Source organism: Filicampus tigris, chromosome 20 (assembly GCF_054856515.1).
Source record: "Filicampus tigris isolate MCC_2025a chromosome 20, RoL_Ftig_1.0, whole genome shotgun sequence".
Taxonomy (NCBI): Eukaryota; Metazoa; Chordata; class Actinopteri; order Syngnathiformes; family Syngnathidae; genus Filicampus; species Filicampus tigris.
This window is the reverse complement of record NC_141236.1, coordinates 12,661,499-12,677,599: the sequence shown is the minus strand read 5'-3', so window position 1 is coordinate 12,677,599 and position 16,101 is coordinate 12,661,499. Positions and strand designations below refer to the sequence as shown.

General features: G+C 44.8%; 1 protein-coding gene across 10 annotated transcripts in view; it reads left to right on the top strand.

Annotated features, from left to right (window-relative positions):
* Positions 1 to 16,101, top strand: part of LOC147128431 (steroid hormone receptor ERR2-like) — a 40,046-nt gene that overhangs the window by 2,062 nt on the left and 21,883 nt on the right. Inside the window, exons 2-4 of one of the 10 annotated variants that reach the window (XM_086018775.1) lie at positions 7,278 to 7,332; positions 11,856 to 12,067; positions 15,925 to 16,056. In XM_086018775.1, the coding sequence (XP_085874901.1) occupies positions 16,007 to 16,056 (50 nt within the window). In that variant the 5' untranslated portion in view covers positions 7,278 to 7,332; positions 11,856 to 12,067; positions 15,925 to 16,006. Of the gene's footprint in view, positions 1 to 7,277; positions 7,333 to 9,632; positions 9,668 to 11,855; positions 12,068 to 15,924; positions 16,057 to 16,101 lie in introns of those variants that run through there. The other 9 variants (XM_086018779.1, XM_086018774.1, XM_086018777.1 and 6 more) reach the window with 9 other exon arrangements.

Below are 16,101 nucleotides of genomic sequence, written 5' to 3'. Positions count from 1 at the left end.
CCCGTCCCCTCCCCCACCCCCCGCGATGCCCACCTTTAACATCCCCCTTCCCAGGAATTAGTCGTTGCCGCTGTTCATCTTTGGACTTTCCCCCTCTCCCGGCGGAATGGAACACATAATGAGAATAAATGTCTCTGTCTGTTGCCACCTTCCACTTCTGGCCATGAATCAATAGTTAGCATTGAGGACACAGGAATCACCTTCTAATGGGAGCCAGTTGACTTCATACCAAGCCTGAAGTGAAGCATGCATGCAAATTGATGGCGTTGTTCCAAACGTTTCATTTAATATTTTCGTATAGATTTGAAAGCCGTTAATGCAAAACGCCGATACAAAATATCCACGTGAGGTGCGGCTATTGGTTGCATTGTCACGTTCTACACTGCAGTATCCGTGATATTGAGCGTGTGCGGCTTTAAAAGGCGGGGCCTGGCCCGGTGAGTGACGTGGGCGTCAGTGAGTGGAAAACGACCAGCGTAACACGATGCAATATATCAGAAGGAAAAAAAAAAAAACGCACCCTGTGGAAATTTAAAAAAAGATTTCGAATCACAGTAACGTCTTTGCTAATTCCTGTTAGCCTGTCAATGGTGTTTCACATTATATGTTAGCATTTCGCGGGTAGTCTTTCCTCACACCAATTCGTACGGTTTGAATGAACATTTTTGAAATGAACCGACTGACTCTGGGCCAAACTTGAAATGAGACGGAACGGCGGCGGCGGCGGCTGTGGGAGCGGGGGGCTTGGGCCCCAAATGCCAAAAGGATTTGCGAGTCAGCGTCGGCTAACTTTGCCGGCCGGCCCCGCCCAGCACGGCGGCGCTGATTGGACGCCATTTGGAAAGGGGGACGACACACCTGTTCAGCAGCTGCTGCGGCAGCCACTGCGGAGGCAGCCAAGGAGGTGGCGGAAATTCAATGCGTGTAAAGGCTTACAGTCGCCTTCAAAAAGTCTTGCTGGGGGGGACACTCAATAGAATGGAAACATGTTGCGCAACCCTTTATGTGTTCACGATAGCGTCTTCATGCTGTGAAAAGAAATTGTAGTAACGTGATGACCGGTTGGGGATGGTTAAAACATTTATTTTTCAGTTTGTAACTCCCATTTTGTTTTGCCTCCCATTTATTTTAGGTGCAATTCCACTTCCCATCACTAGATGGCGAGACGATTTAGTTTGACAGTGTAAATTTGAAAGCTGTCGAATGAAAACAGGAAGTCTTTGAGCCGAGTTCAGTTTTTGCTGGAAGATTAGGGAATATCGACGCCTCTTCAATCCTGTGTTTTGCGCCTACCAAAAGTGACAGCAGCCTTTTCTACGTATCTTTGAGTTTAAAACGCCACATTATCCGCTTGGTTTGCTCCGTCCTACTCCGGCGCTTTGTGTCCAAAGATTTATTCTCGAGTTACGTCTTGATCTCTTTCTCAAAGCCGCCGTAAAAAAAAAAAAAAGCACCAAGGATCAATAAACACGTAATTTACCAACTTAGGGGGCAGCTAATCAATGGCTGTAAAAGTGTATGAAATCTACATTTCAGGGAGCGGGACTATGGACTTAGATAAATGCCCCGTGCCATTTATTGGTGTCACTATTGATTATTCAATCTATCGGCTTCCAGCGGAATCGTCCGTCTTCCGCCGCTGCTTTTCACTCCATCTTGCTCGCGCCAGCTGATTGATGGTCTCAGGGGTCGCGCCAGCAGCTGCTGGTTAGAGAGTTAGCGCTTGAATGCTGGTTTGAAGGAGTGTTTCTTTTTTTTTTTTTTTTTTTTGTCCCTCATCGCTTTTAAAGGGAGTGGATTTTCCGGAAGCAGGACGGATGGATGGACGCATGCTGTGTTGGGATTTTGTCTTTTTATTTCAACGCTTTGAGCCAATGCAAATGGTAAAAACTTTTTTTTTCCGTCGTGATTAAAATGCACTTCCAATGATTGCTCTTGTTTAAGTTTTTTTCTTTTTTTGGGGGTGGGGGGGGGGTTCACAGCGGCTGGGGGGGTTCACAGCGGCCACCCACCATGAAGGCGATTGCGTGCCATTAGAATAACAAATGAGTCCTGCTGGAGTCACCCTGATGTATATTAATAACACGACACGGCAACCTCGTACCCAGAATTCATCATTCCGCCGCGCTGAAAAGACAAGCGGATTGAAAAGCGGGGGCCGTGTTTTTGCTGGTGCGCCGCGTCGCAGTCATTTATCGCCGGGCCTGTCCGCACGTCCTTCACCCTCACGTGCGACATCGCCGCCCATTACGGCCGCCGGCGGTTTTTGGATTCGCCGTTTTCGGAAGCCCCGCCAAGTAGTACAGTCAACTCAACTTTATTTTAAATCGCACTTGGTTGCTGAAGTTTTTACGTTGGTGACTCGGATATAAAAATATGAAGCCAAAATAGAACGTTAGCCTGTAAGTTCGATTTTCAGAGCTTTGCCTTTTTTTTAGTTAATTCCACACTGTTCAACAATGCGATCGCAAGAACAACTAAAGAACGTTTAACATGAGATCAAGTTCATTCTTTTTTAAAATAAAAAATAACAAATTGCGCACATTAACGTTATCTTATATTGTTGCTGCAGTAACAGATTCTGGAATCGCATATGGCTAATTAGCGTGGCTAATGCACTAAAAAGTAAGACCCTCGTTCTTGGCTAACGTTGGAATCGAAAAGAAAAGCTGATTTTCAAACTTCATCACTGAGTGATATCCCGATTTTTGGCTACTTTTTGGATTAAAATGACTCCCCCCCCCCTCACCACCCCTCACCCTTACAACTCAAATTTTCCCGGGCAGCTTCGCTTCGTAAGATTTGCATTTCATTTCCCAGCGCACATTTTTAATCATGCGCTCTTGTTTCACACGCGCTGACTTCTTATTGAGCGAGCGGACGAGCGAAATGGCGCCGCGCGGCTCGGCGGCTAAGTGATGACTGCCACTGACGGATTGTCGTCCGCCACGCCGACTGCTCGTACTTCCCCCAGATAGAGTGGCCGTCCTTTTTTTTTTTTTTTTTTTCTTTTTTTGATTCCTTCCCTGAGTGGACGTGAGCGCTCACCAGGCGCTACAAGACAAATAACACCTCGGCCGGGGCCATCAGTCCATCGCGCAAGGAGGCGGCGGCGGCGGCGGCGGCTTGTCTTTCACTCGGCGGCCGCCTCTGCCCGAGTCTCCTGATTGTCATTGATGGCCGCTGTCATCTCGGAGCGCTGCTTAGTATGCCTGGCAGGAGGTAACGTGCTTTCACCTGTCGCTCGCTGCCTATCACTTTCTCGGGGATGTTCCGAAAGTTGTCTCGACAAGCGCAGCGAACTGCGCTTGATCGCAGGGGACACGTTCCACACCTGCAATAAACAAAAATCTGCCATTTTTAGAAAGCAGTGGGTTTTGGAGGCCACACATAAACTCTACTGTATCTGTCTTTTGAACCACAAAAACATGGCGTGATTGTCAGGGAAGAAAAAGTAAGACGAGAGTGCGGATATTTGGACAGGCTGTCGGCAATGATCGATTGGCTGCATTTGCGCATTTTAGCAACAGAGGCTGGTTGTACCCCACCGCGCCCTTCGTAAAGTACAATAAATGTACTACTTTCCTATTTAGGCATCTTTTGCTGGAATTCCAGAAAGCGGACAAAAAACATGACTAGGTGAATTTGTGCCATTTTCAGTAAGGTTCAAAATGAATAGCGTTTTCACAAAGCATAGCCTTTCAGTCTGCTAGCTTAATGCTAAGACCAAACGACATCTATTTTGAAGTGTTACAACCCTTTAAGACGGATTGAACACAAATGGTGCCGCAACAAACGTAGACAGACAATAAACAAGCACTTGGTCATACATCCTGTATCCTCTTTGAAGAAGGACTACGTACAATATTACAACGTGCTATGTTTTACTTGATAACATTTGTTTTATTTCTGGGGAAGGCCGGAACAGATGATTAGCATTTCTAATGAACTCATTCAGTGACATAACACATAATCTGTGATAGACAGACATAAATATGTTCCCTGTTGGAAAGTACGCTTCAGATTTTCCAACTAAAAGTCTATTGACTGACGTGCGCCGCCGTGGTACTCAAGTGCCCCACTGTAAACAGTTGGCAAACAGAGCAGGATTTTTACTTTCAAATTGTGCACCGCTACCCCCTGCTGGTAGTTTGGCTCATTACCACTCCTCAAAGTGTTTGCAATTAAAAGGGCCAGTGCCTCCCAATGAAAAAAACCCCCCAAAAAACCGGACATAACTCGAATGTTTTGATTCTAATGAACTTGTTTTCAAGGCACCACCATATTTGGACTTTACTTCCCGCGCTGGTAATTGAATGACACCCAACTTGGAATTCAACTCAAATCAGCCGTTTTGCATGAGCTAACGTTGGCGCTCGCTTTGAACGCCGAAAAAAAAAAACCCAAAAAAACACAGAAACAATCTTTCACCGAGAAGTAAACGGCCGCGCCGTTACTCAGGAATAAGTTGGTCGAACGCAGCGCTCCATCGACGCGCGATCTGTCGACTTCACAGCGACACTCTCGGGGAATCCTGAGGCCGCGCTCCCCCTGCCGCCGCCCTGGGCAATTATTCCCTTTTTAAAATTCAAAAAAAAAAAAAAAGAAAAAGTGCCACACGTGCACATTATAGTGGCTGCGAGTGTGCGGATGAGCCCTGCGCTAACTTCTCTTGAAAGCGGCCCGAATGCACCGTCGCACCCCCTTCGGTGCAGTCTCATCATCTGAAAGCTTTGCTACCTTGCGCCGGCTCGCTGGCGTCGATGAGAACGTGGCGAAAAAAAAAAAAAAAAGTGGAAGCTGACAAAGAACATACCTTCAATTAGCCAAACCATTAACATTTTAGAGGAAGCCAGTGTTTGGATCCCCTGGGCTCCCCCCACTGGTGTCCTTTTCATATTCAAATACGACACTTTAAAGTAGGTCATAGCAAATCCACACACACACACACCATAAAAAAAAAAAAAAAAAAGCATTTTAGAAGGAGGTGGCGCTTGGAGGTGGAGCAGGGCGATATGGCTTTATTAAAATAAAATCTCCAATTGTTTTCAGGAAAATTTGATTTCTGTGTTTTTGTTTTTTTTCCGACAGTGATGTTATTCAAAATAAGTTTTGCTTTTGTTTGTTCCCCTCCTGGGATTTGCTTTATTTTTCTTGATACCCCAAAAAGCTTTGAGACACTTTTTACCAGCAAGATTTTTCACTGCACGGGAATCATTTTGAACCGTTTTTTTTTTTTTTTTCTATATGGACAATAAATGCACCTTTTAGGAGGGGTCTTTTGGGGTAACTTAGACAATTTTGTTTTCTATTAAAACAGAGTTTGGGAGACACTTAAAAAAAAAAAAATTTGGAAATGAGCCAAAAATGTTTTCAAAACAGGGTTTTCCACATTTTAGAACATTTTGAATGATTTTTCAAGAGCCTCAGAATATTCAATATAAGAGTTGACTCTCTTGTGTTTCCAGCTTTTTCCATTCTCTAGTTATCTGCCTTAGAACATTGGTTGCTTTCACCTATAAAACAACAGTTTCTGACACAAAAGCCAAGAAAACGATTCACTTCTGTGACACCACAAACTAATGACACCAATTTGTATCCTCAACTCAAAAGCGGTGCTGAAATCCAAAGCGACGCAGCGGCGCCATCTACAGCGATCCGATCAGGAATTGCTCGTCGCATTATTTTTATTTTATTTTTTTGCAGAGGAGGAAACATTCCAAGTGGCGGTGATGTTGTCGTTTGTAATTTGGCCCGCCATGAGTCAATCCATGGTTGATTTGAATGAGCGCCTCTCGGCGGGTGGACGCGGCGCTCCGGCGGATTTTCTGGTGATTACGGCGCGCCTCTCGCGCTCGCTTTTGTTATTGTCCGCCAGAAAGGGGCACGCCGCTATCGATTTGCTTCATTTTCCCAGTCGGGCCGCTGCGGAGTTCTCACGCCGGGGAGGTTGACCCCCGTTCCAAAATGAGTGTGACAGGCTCGCCTTGGAACTTTTCATTTTCTTGCTACTAATCGTTTCTTGTAAGTAATGACCGGCGCCAAACAATAAAATCTTTTTTTTTTTTTTTTAGCTCCCCTTTGTGCTAGACTTCCACCTCTTACCAACCATCCAGACAAACTTTGAAGTTGTGTATGTATGAGTAATATTCAAAGATGAATTCTTTGGCTGTTTAATTGTGCTGTATGTCTCCCAGAAGCGCTCAGTGCTGCCTGGCATGTTGTGGCGCAATGTGGTACTACAGCCAATGTTCCCACTTGCCCGTGTGCTGCACAAACGAATGAAAAAGTTAGTGAGTGTGACCGCACACGAGTAAATGTAAGCGCTGTGTACACGCTGTCGAATGGAGACATTGAGTGACTTGAGGGGAAGCGTCGTGTGAAATGTTGAAATTCCGTATTGATTTTCTGCTGTCTTTCGCCTCAGCGCGTGCGTGTAATTGCCTCTTGGCGGCGTTGAACAAACGGCGCCGCCACGTCTTGTGTTGCGTGGAGCGTTTCCTCTGTCGTCAGCAGGACACACTGCTGAGCCACAACTTTTTTTTTTTTTTTTTTTCACCCGCTTCTTCTCAGGGGCTCGTCCTTCTGTCGGGTGCCACTTTGGTGAGCAGGAGATTTCAGGCGGGTCTGCAGGGGATTTCTTCACATCTGGCCAAAAAAATGGGATGAGCTGAGTCGGGCGGGCCGAAGTGAAGTGTCGAGTGGTCGAGTCATGACAGTTCAGATGTTCAGATGCAGACAGGAACAAAAAAAACACGATTACTCACCCCCCAGCGTTCCCCCATTTCAGAAGGCCTGCAAAATAAAAATGTTCTTCATTTTTTTTTTTTTTAATGTTTATCTTTTTATGGTGTTCATTTTTTAAATTGTTAAAAAAAAATTGCACAATTATTTTGGGTTAATTTAAAATGTTTTGTATGGTGTGTATATTTTTTTAATTGCTAAAATCTATTTACAAATTAAAAAAAAAAAATCTGACATGGCTCCAGAAATGCTTTAGCAAAATTTTTCAACAATTTTTTTTTTTTTTTTTTCCCAGCGCGGGTCCAGAAATATTTTAACAAATTCAAGCACATTTGTTCCCTTTTTTTAATTTTTAATTTTTAATTGAATGTTATTTTCATATAGGCAAATGTGTCTGATTTATTGACGTTAGTGAGTGACTTCCACTTTCCACCGCTGCTCTAAAAGCCCCTCAAGCTGCTCTCCGGTAAACAGAAGACAATGAATTCTCCTAATGAAATGTCTTTTCATGTTTTTTTTTTTTTTTTTTTTAGGACAATGAGTCTTGTGGGTGCGGGTGAAAGATGAGGACAAACTGTTGATGCGCAGGTTGGTGAATAAATGTTTTTGTACTTGACTCCCTTTGCCGCTATCAATCTTGTGCTTCTATTTCCAGGCCTTATTCACTTAAATGAGCACCAGCTCATTGTTTTTTTTGTTTTTGTTTTTTTTTTTTGGTTCCGTTTTCTAACGTGACACGTTGGCAAAGCCAACGAGAGCAAAGGGCGCCGAAGCAGATTGCGATTCGTCTGCTGTGGCATTGTGCGCCTCGGCCTGTGCTGAATTGCCAATAGTGTTTTCTTTGCTTTGCTAATTATTAATTACCCATCTGCATGCATATGTGTTTATTCCTAATTGCATTTGATGGATGACTGGCAGCTCTGACACCTCATTAGAGCAGATTAATGGAACGACACAATATTTATGTCTGGCGCAATGACCAGTTATCCCGCCATCTATCAGCGGGATGATCTCGCTGATTGAAAACCACTGGTCCGTGTAATCCTAATTATTTGGAATTAGAAGGGAATTTATAGCTTCTCGCGGCGTTTTCCGCGATGACGGCAAATTGGAAACATTAAATGCATAACGAGGGGGAAAATGAGGGGGAGACAATCACGGAATTAATGCGGCTGACTGTCGGTGGAAAGGTGGGGGTGGGCGGTGGTGGTGGTGGGGGGGGGGTGACGTTGAACAACCAGGTGTGTGTCTGAATGACTGTGCACGTCAGGCCACGGAGTCGGGAATTCAAAACATGTAGAGGTTATCTCAACGAATCGGTTGTCAATTCATACGTTTGTATTTTGTCCTCCGGGACAATATAAGCAGTGAGCCTACCGTAGGAAAGAGTTGACTCTGCTTTCACTAGGAAAAAAAAAAAAAAAAAATGTTTCTAGCTTTTTCCGTTATCTTGTCATCAGTAGTAGCAGGTGGTTTGGTTTGACACTGGTTTCTGACCAAAAAGCAGAGAAAACAAACAGTGACTTTGATGCGATTATAAGTCTACATTCAAATTACGGTGGTGCCTTAACAACTTGAACGTTTTTGCAGGCACGAGGCGTCGTTCGGGCGATTTAAAAAAAAACGTTGTTGTTTTTTTTTATTTGCTTTAGCGTGCGAGCCAAAAATGTGAGATGCGAGTGCTGTATGGTGGCAGTGAAGTTCAGTCACTTTGCAACAGACAGCACTTTGTCAGATGGTAAACAATTAGTCAAAAAAGAGGCTTCAAGCTGTCTAGTTCCGCTCCAAGTTGAAGTTGATTGCTGAGTGAGACAAATAAATAAACTGTCTTTCATATTCATACATGGTTGATTTGCCTTCGGTGTAGTGTGAGATAAGACTTGTTGGGAAAAAAAAAATACATGGGAAATGGAGCTTAAAAAAACAATTGCAACCACAATATTGAGGCATTTTTTTATGGTATTTTTTTTCTCCAATCTGAACCAATGTATATTTTTCAAGTGTGGATTTTTGTGTGTTTATTATTCCAATTTCCTGCAGGTGTTTGTATGGAGAATACCCCGAGGATTTTCCTCATTTAACTTGTAATTCCCGTCCCTCTCACCTCCAAACATGCGGCGCAGAACATTCCCAACCTCATATTTTGTCTTTCTTTTTTTTTTTTTTTTTTTCATAACTTTTTATTTATGTATTTATGATGATTGTTATTTTTGAAAAAAAAAAGTTGGCTGCATTATAGCAAGTGAACTCAAGTTAACCCTCCTCCAACTTCGGCAAAGCTTTTTGCCCTCCTGGGACGAGCGTGCGCTAAAATCCAGCGCTTGAGCTCACAGAGAAGCAACAAGGCCCAGAAGAGTCAGGCTTTTACTATCAGACAATAGCGCAAAAGCCTCCAGGAACAAGAACAGGCTCCTTTCCCAGGTACTGAGAACTTCCTAAAGCCCATCTTTTATTTATTTCATTTCTTTTTTTTTTCCACCCAACTTTTTTTAACACCATTAGCCGACTCCCTCGCGGTCTTGAAAGTGTTGATTGAGTGAAGCCGGTCCAGATGTTGCGAGCAAGCGTACGGCGCTCATTGACTGGCGTTATAACAAAGCGCAATAAGCTATAGTCGAAAAATACATGTTCCGTCGACAGTCGGGCACGGCAGTGGTGCCTTGAGATGGTTTAAGTCGTAAAAAAATAAAAAAATACCGTCAAAGCATCCCGCCTCCCCATCGAAACGAAGGGAAATGCCGTTAATCCGTTCCAGCCTTTCCTAAAAACAACAAAACGTTTCTCACACTTTTTGCGCCAGTTCAATGGTCGTTATGCTGCTCGACCACCTGGGGGCAGTATAACACAGACGCGGATCAATATACTGGACATAGAGAAGACTTTTTTTTTTTTTTTTTTTACAGAGGATGAAGAAGATATGCCTGTGAGTATTGTCTGTTTTCCGTTGCTTTAAGTGTTTATATGGCACACTCTTTGGCATTTGCCATGCGTTAGCATTAAGCTAGCCGTTAAAAGCTAAGTATGTTGCTGGCGTCTACCTCCAAAAGCACTTTTCAGGAGACCCCCCAAAACGACATTTGTTCAACTGTTAACATGACATTGTCAGAGAGCGCAAGACATTTTTAAAACTTAAGATCAAAAATGCGTCAAACCTGAGCCTGACCAATAATATAAATTTGTGAAAGGAACATGTGTCGGGTCGACGCAAATGTTAGCTTAGCAAGCTACTTCCAGGATCATGGGGAACAGACCATTTGCGTTGGAGCTTTGGGGGATATTTGCACTTGAAAGCCAATTCAGAACGTGAATTTTCCAACTCCAAATGGAAATAGTCTGTCGTCGCTCAGTGTAGGAATCTGCTGACCTCATTGGCTCAATGGCCCGGAGAGCAAAGGTGTTCCTCCAAGCAGCCGCCTAATGTCATTTACGCCGCAGCGTTTTCATCCTTTCTCGATCCACTTGGCTCCAAAACGCTCCCTTTTCAAAATAGCACAAACGGTCGTCGGGAATCAACCGGGGGAGGAGGTTTTAATCTCATTGAGCGGAGCAAAAGCCAGACGTTTAGCTGCGACACCGCTTCGGAATACGAGATTACGGCGGCCCGATATAGCCCCTCGCAGCAGCCGTTTATTTTTATCCTCTTATTACGCCAGCGATATCCTTAAACGCTGCCAAAATTATCCTGCCCAAAAAACGCTGAGTGTGAAATATGAAAGGTTCCCGGCGCTTCTTGTAAGCAGTCTGCGCGCATGACAGAGCAATGTGACTGCTGCGCTTGCGATACGCCAACAGGGGTGACCCCCTAACATGCCCCCCCACCCCCCCCCACCCCACCCCTCCCTCCACCCGTCACGCTCAGGTTGGGAGGTTAGACCCGATGAAAGTCATCTCCGGATTAGGAGCCACATCCAAACAATGGAGGCGGCTTTTACGTATGTCCACTGTTTGTTTATATTGACGATCGTACGTTTAAGTTAAGTATCGTACGGTTCGATTTGGCATTTATTTTAGGTTTGGCATGTTGAGGTAAGTTTAGGTTACGCGTGGTTAGGAGTCTTTTTTGTTTCTTTGCCTTTTTCTGTTAAATTAGGTGAGGTTAGGTTGGACAAGACATCGTAACTTAGTAAGGTGAGTTTAGGTTATGTTAGAATTGTATAAGGTTGAGTACGGTGAGGTTCGGCTTTAGGTAGGTCGAGGGTTGGGTTGGTTTAGGGTGATGTTAGCGAAAGGCAGTCCTCCTCAAATAGTGAGGAGGCATTCATTGTCTATTTTACCTCAAGACAGAAAAGTGTGTTAACCCAAACTACGAGGAGTCGCATCTGATTCGAGAGGCTCCACTGTACTTTTTTTTTTTTTTGTCCTTCCCTGGAGTTTGTGAACTAACGTGTCATTGATAGCCGCCAAAAGAGAAATGTGCCGTTTCCCAGGACGCACTACCACTCTTGACGCCTTTCATGGCAGGATGAGATGAGAGGACCGTTTTCCCCGATCAGACGCTCGCTAAGTTGCGGCAAGCCCAGAAAGTTTTGTACTTAAGTCGAGCGCCTCCCCGCCAGCCAGGCTGATCATCGAAGAGCTCCCGGTAGCCCGCGGGCGCGCCCAGGTGCGCGCCGGCACGCGACGGGAATTCACACAGGCGACTTTTATCTTCTACTCTTGCACTTGACTTCTTTCATATAACTTTTAACTTACGGGCGGGCCGACGTACAAGATTCAATATTTACAATCACCCTCACATTGAAGTCTGCTAGCTTAACACGCAATGAGCAAATAGCATTGGTGTCCCAACCCTTTAAGCAACACAAATGGTGGCGCGTGACACGTCGACAGACATGTAACACTACTTGCAGCCATATATTCTTTATCATATGCGAAGAACGACCAATATCGCTGCTGTACTGAGGACCTGAGGTCACTCTATGTACAACACAGCCCTATGTGTTTCATATACTGCCCCCAGGTGGTCAAAGTGCTTACAACAAATGGGGCAGTTCAATGTCCATTGAATCGAAGCTAAAAGTGTGGAAAACGGTTTCGTTTCTTTATATCCGATTTTGTCATTCAGAAGTACAATATTAAAGATTTTTATTTTTGCGCTTTTGCTTTTTCAGTTGTCATCTTTGCTGCGCTGCCGAAGGCACCTGTTGAGGGCCACGCTGGCTGTCACGAAGCGCTGACGCCGCGCGGGATGTCGATGTGCACTCCCAGCTGCCCGGAGTGAATGAATTTGAGATGAACGCATCGATCGGCCTCGCGGGCGGACGGACGGACGGATGGACGGACGGACGGACGGCAGCGGCACGGGTGCGCTTTGCGTTTAGAGGTGACTCCGTCATCAAGATGGGCCGCGCGCGAGGGATGCGGGTGGCGCAGGTGACTATTGTCAGACAGAGCCGCCGCCGCCGCCGATGAGGAGGAGTGGTGAACTTCATATTTGGACTCTTGGCAACGAAAATGCACGTGATCAGGCGATCCCTGCAAATCTTTCGCCCCTGTGATATTAAATATTCCACCTCGGAGTCGCGTTGCGTGAGTCCACTTCTCCTCATCAAGATACCCCAGCGGCTGATTAACAGCCCTGCTTGCGTGCATGTTATTGATTAATTTTTTTTTTACCCACCCTCCATTAAATGAGAATTGAAGAGGCGCGCAGCGTGGAGGCTAATAGCGTTTGTTAACCCAGTCAAGGTGCGGTCCAGTCGTGGTGGGTGAGGAACAGCGTGGGGAGGCCAGCCTGAGCGGGACGTCATCAAAAGCCAAACAAACGCGCACAGCTGACGAATGCAGCACCCCCCCGTGGATTTTCTAATTAGCCCGCACCACACTTCTCCTGCACACCAGCCAAAAGACACAACACGAGGTTTTGTCGCCAACTTAAGTGGAAACATGTAATCACCCACCACCTATATATATGTATATATATATATATATATATATAAATATAAATACAAATAACGCATAGTGACTCACGAAAGTGTAGTAAAAAAACAACTCCATGCGATCTTAAAAATTCCTTAATAAATAAACTAACAGTCACAGTGAATGTCATGAAGGCACATTTAGGGAACACCATGATGTCTTCAATTCATGGAAGAAAATAAACAAAAAAAATCACAAAATAAAATTACTCCCTAATAGAAGCGTCTGAAACTTAAATATAAAAATAAAACTTGAAATAAATAAATAAATGAAATCAAAGTGAGTGTCATCATCATGAAATTAAATGTAAACGTGAAATCATGTCAGTGAAAATAAATGACAAAAATGAAAAAATGTCACGCTGAAATAAAATATCACAAAAATTTAAGATGAAATCAAATGTAATAATGATATAATCACACAAAACATAAGAAAATGTCGTGCAATTACATTTACAGACCATTGTAATATAAAAATCACACGCAAAAAAATTGCAATAAAATCAAACTAATTCCCTCACCCGCCTTCCAAAAAAAAGAAATAAACAATAAATAAGCACTTTTGAAGGTTCCTTTTTTTTTTTAACATTTTTTATTTTTTGTCCTAACCCGCCAATTTTGCCCTTTCTGTCTCGTAGCGCTCGCCGTTGCCGTGGCGTGATAAAGTTGATGAGGTGTCGCATGATTGCCGTTCTCCAGCGCTGCCATGTCGTGCACGTGTGTCAAATAATACCGGACAGCCAGCGGGGCCCCTTTGAAATAATTCACACACTTTGACTGCGACAGCTCGCGCCCAGATATTGATCAGCCCACTTTAGCTGCCCTTGCTTAGCCTCCCGCTGCACGGCACATGTTCACAACGCCATTTTGCATGGGCCCGAAATACATACGCCGTGAGCAGTTGGTCAGTCAAGCCGCGATAGACGCAAAGGGAAAAGATTGAAAACAACGACTTGTGGCTCAAAAAGTGGAGGAAAATTTAGGGGGGGAAAGTAGAAAAGTGACTTTGACGCCAGTACTCAAATTTGGCAGACGTATTCATTTTCAGCGTGGCCTCCGGCGCTCTTACGGAGATTCCGATCTTAGTCAAAGATTGCGATCTTAGCAGATCGCTGACCGCCAACGATTTCTGCTTTTTTTTTTTTTTTTTTTTTCTTCTTTTTTCATTCAGACTGCGACTAAAGCAATTAGCGCTAAAAGCACATTTGTAAAAGGCGGACTCGTACGCAGCCTTTCAGTCCCAGGCAGGCCGGTGAGCTGCTTAGCGCTGGGAAATCTGTTTTGCTTAAACACAGACGTAACGATTGGATTAGTGTTTCTTGCTTTGGCGATAGCGTGATAGCCGGATTACAGGCGGTGGGCTCAATAGATTTGCTGTCGCATGCCATGAAGACCACTGCGCAAGTCCTGACCAGACAAAAGAGATGAAAATTTCCACCGAAAATGTCAAGAAAAAAAAAAAGACATAATACGATTCGATGCGCGTCTTCATTAGAAACGTCAACATATCGTCTCTATTGATTATGTCTGGATGTCTTAATCAGATCAGCAGAATCCCCCTCCGCTGGAAAGTACATTAATGCCAAAATATTGATCAGGAATTTAATTGAATGCACCGCTCCGTTTATTAATCAGCCCCCCCTGCTTTTTTTTTTTTCTTTCTTTTGGGTTCCCCTGACTGTGATACAAAGTGACAGCTAAAGAAAATGTATAATTTGTGTTATTTAAAAAAAAAAAAACGGGGGGGGGGGGGGTGTTGGCTAGAGGCGCTCTGTCCCCGAGGCTTCTGGTCTGTGATCGGTAACGAGTGCATGATGGCTTTGGTATTGATCGCGGGGGAGTGTGGGTTGATGAAGTGGCTTTGTGGGGCAGCGGGACTTATATGATACTCTAACATATTGTCGTAGTATATAGCACGTATCATTTTTATTTTTTCTCCTTTTGGACCTTTAGACATTTTACATCAAATGAAGACATTTTTCTGCTGCAAATCGTTCATTCACATTTCATTTTGTGCGCTTTCTGCAAGTGTAAAATGAATTTGAAACAATGCTTTGCTCCCAAAAAGTTTACCCGTATGACTTTTTGAGGCCACTGTACTTCTTCTGAAAGGAACAATAGTAAGATTTAATTTGCGTACAACAAAAAAAAATGCAAAGAAATGGCGCTATATCGCGGTTCATCAGTTGCACTGGCATATGGTGTGTGTATGTATGTACGTATATATATGTATATGTGTGTGTGTGTATGTTTCATTTTTGTGTGTGTGCGGAGTGCTTTCCAAATCCCCCCCCCCGCGCTTCCTACTTAGCGTTGCGATTGGTGGGCCGGTGTGGGAAGCAGCTGCCGTTGCTCGAAAAGAAAAGCCGGATGCGATGAAAGCGCACCGGGAACACTTTAGCCGGGTGTAAGCTGGCCCTGAGCCCGTAAAGCGCCGTAAACAGTCCGCTTTTCATCAGACGCGCCTCTCGCTCGCAGGTGTAAACACCTAGCGTGACCCCCCCCCCCCCCCCTTCAACCAACCAACCCCCCTCCCGTCAACCCCGTCTGTCTCTCTCACTCAACTTCTGCGCCACTCCGGTCATGTAGGGGGCGATATCGTGCCATATGCACACGCAGCCAGAAAGCGTTTTTTTTTTTGTTTTTTTTGAAATCATAATACAATGATGAATATACAAATGATGCGTGTCCAGTGGTGTGAAATATTAATCAAAACAGTTCTACTAATACATAGCGAGCGACGCTATACAATAATCAATAGTGCAATACTGTCATACAGCCTTGTGCAAAATCGTCAATTCACAAAAGAATTGATGTATTTCTTTTTTTTAAATTAGCTGTCTGTCCGTCTCTGTCCACTGGCATGACGGGAGGCCGTCCCCCTCCTCCCTCCTCTCTCATTGGCCCCGCCTGAGGACAGCCCCCTCCGGCGCGATCCAATAGCAGCTGCGCCATCTGCACCCGAGCACGCCCCTCCGCACTTAAAGCACCCCCCGCGTCTTCAATGGAGACTTGCTCTCTCTCTCTCGTGCGCTCGCTCGCTCGCTCGCTCTCTCCCTCACTGCAGCCGCATCGCTTCATCCGTCCGCCTCTTGGTCCCTCGCTTCTCGCACTCTTCTCCGTCTTCCTCCCGAGTAGCCTTGAGAGGAGTTTGTCGGGGGGAGGGAAGGGAGGGAGGGGAAGAGCCCGGTGACATCCTGACACGATGCGGAGACTTGGGAACTGATCTCCACCTTCCAACTCGCGCCTTCTTCTTTTCCAGGCGTTTTGTTGAGTTTAGTTTAGTTTTGTTTTGTTTTTGACCGGCGTCCTCCTGCCACATCAGGAATGCTTCACGTGGACTGATGGATGTTTCCGAACTGTGCATCCCTGACGCCCTCTGCTACCATAACCAGTAGGTGCATCTTTGACTCGCTCTTTTACGGCATCAAATTCAGTC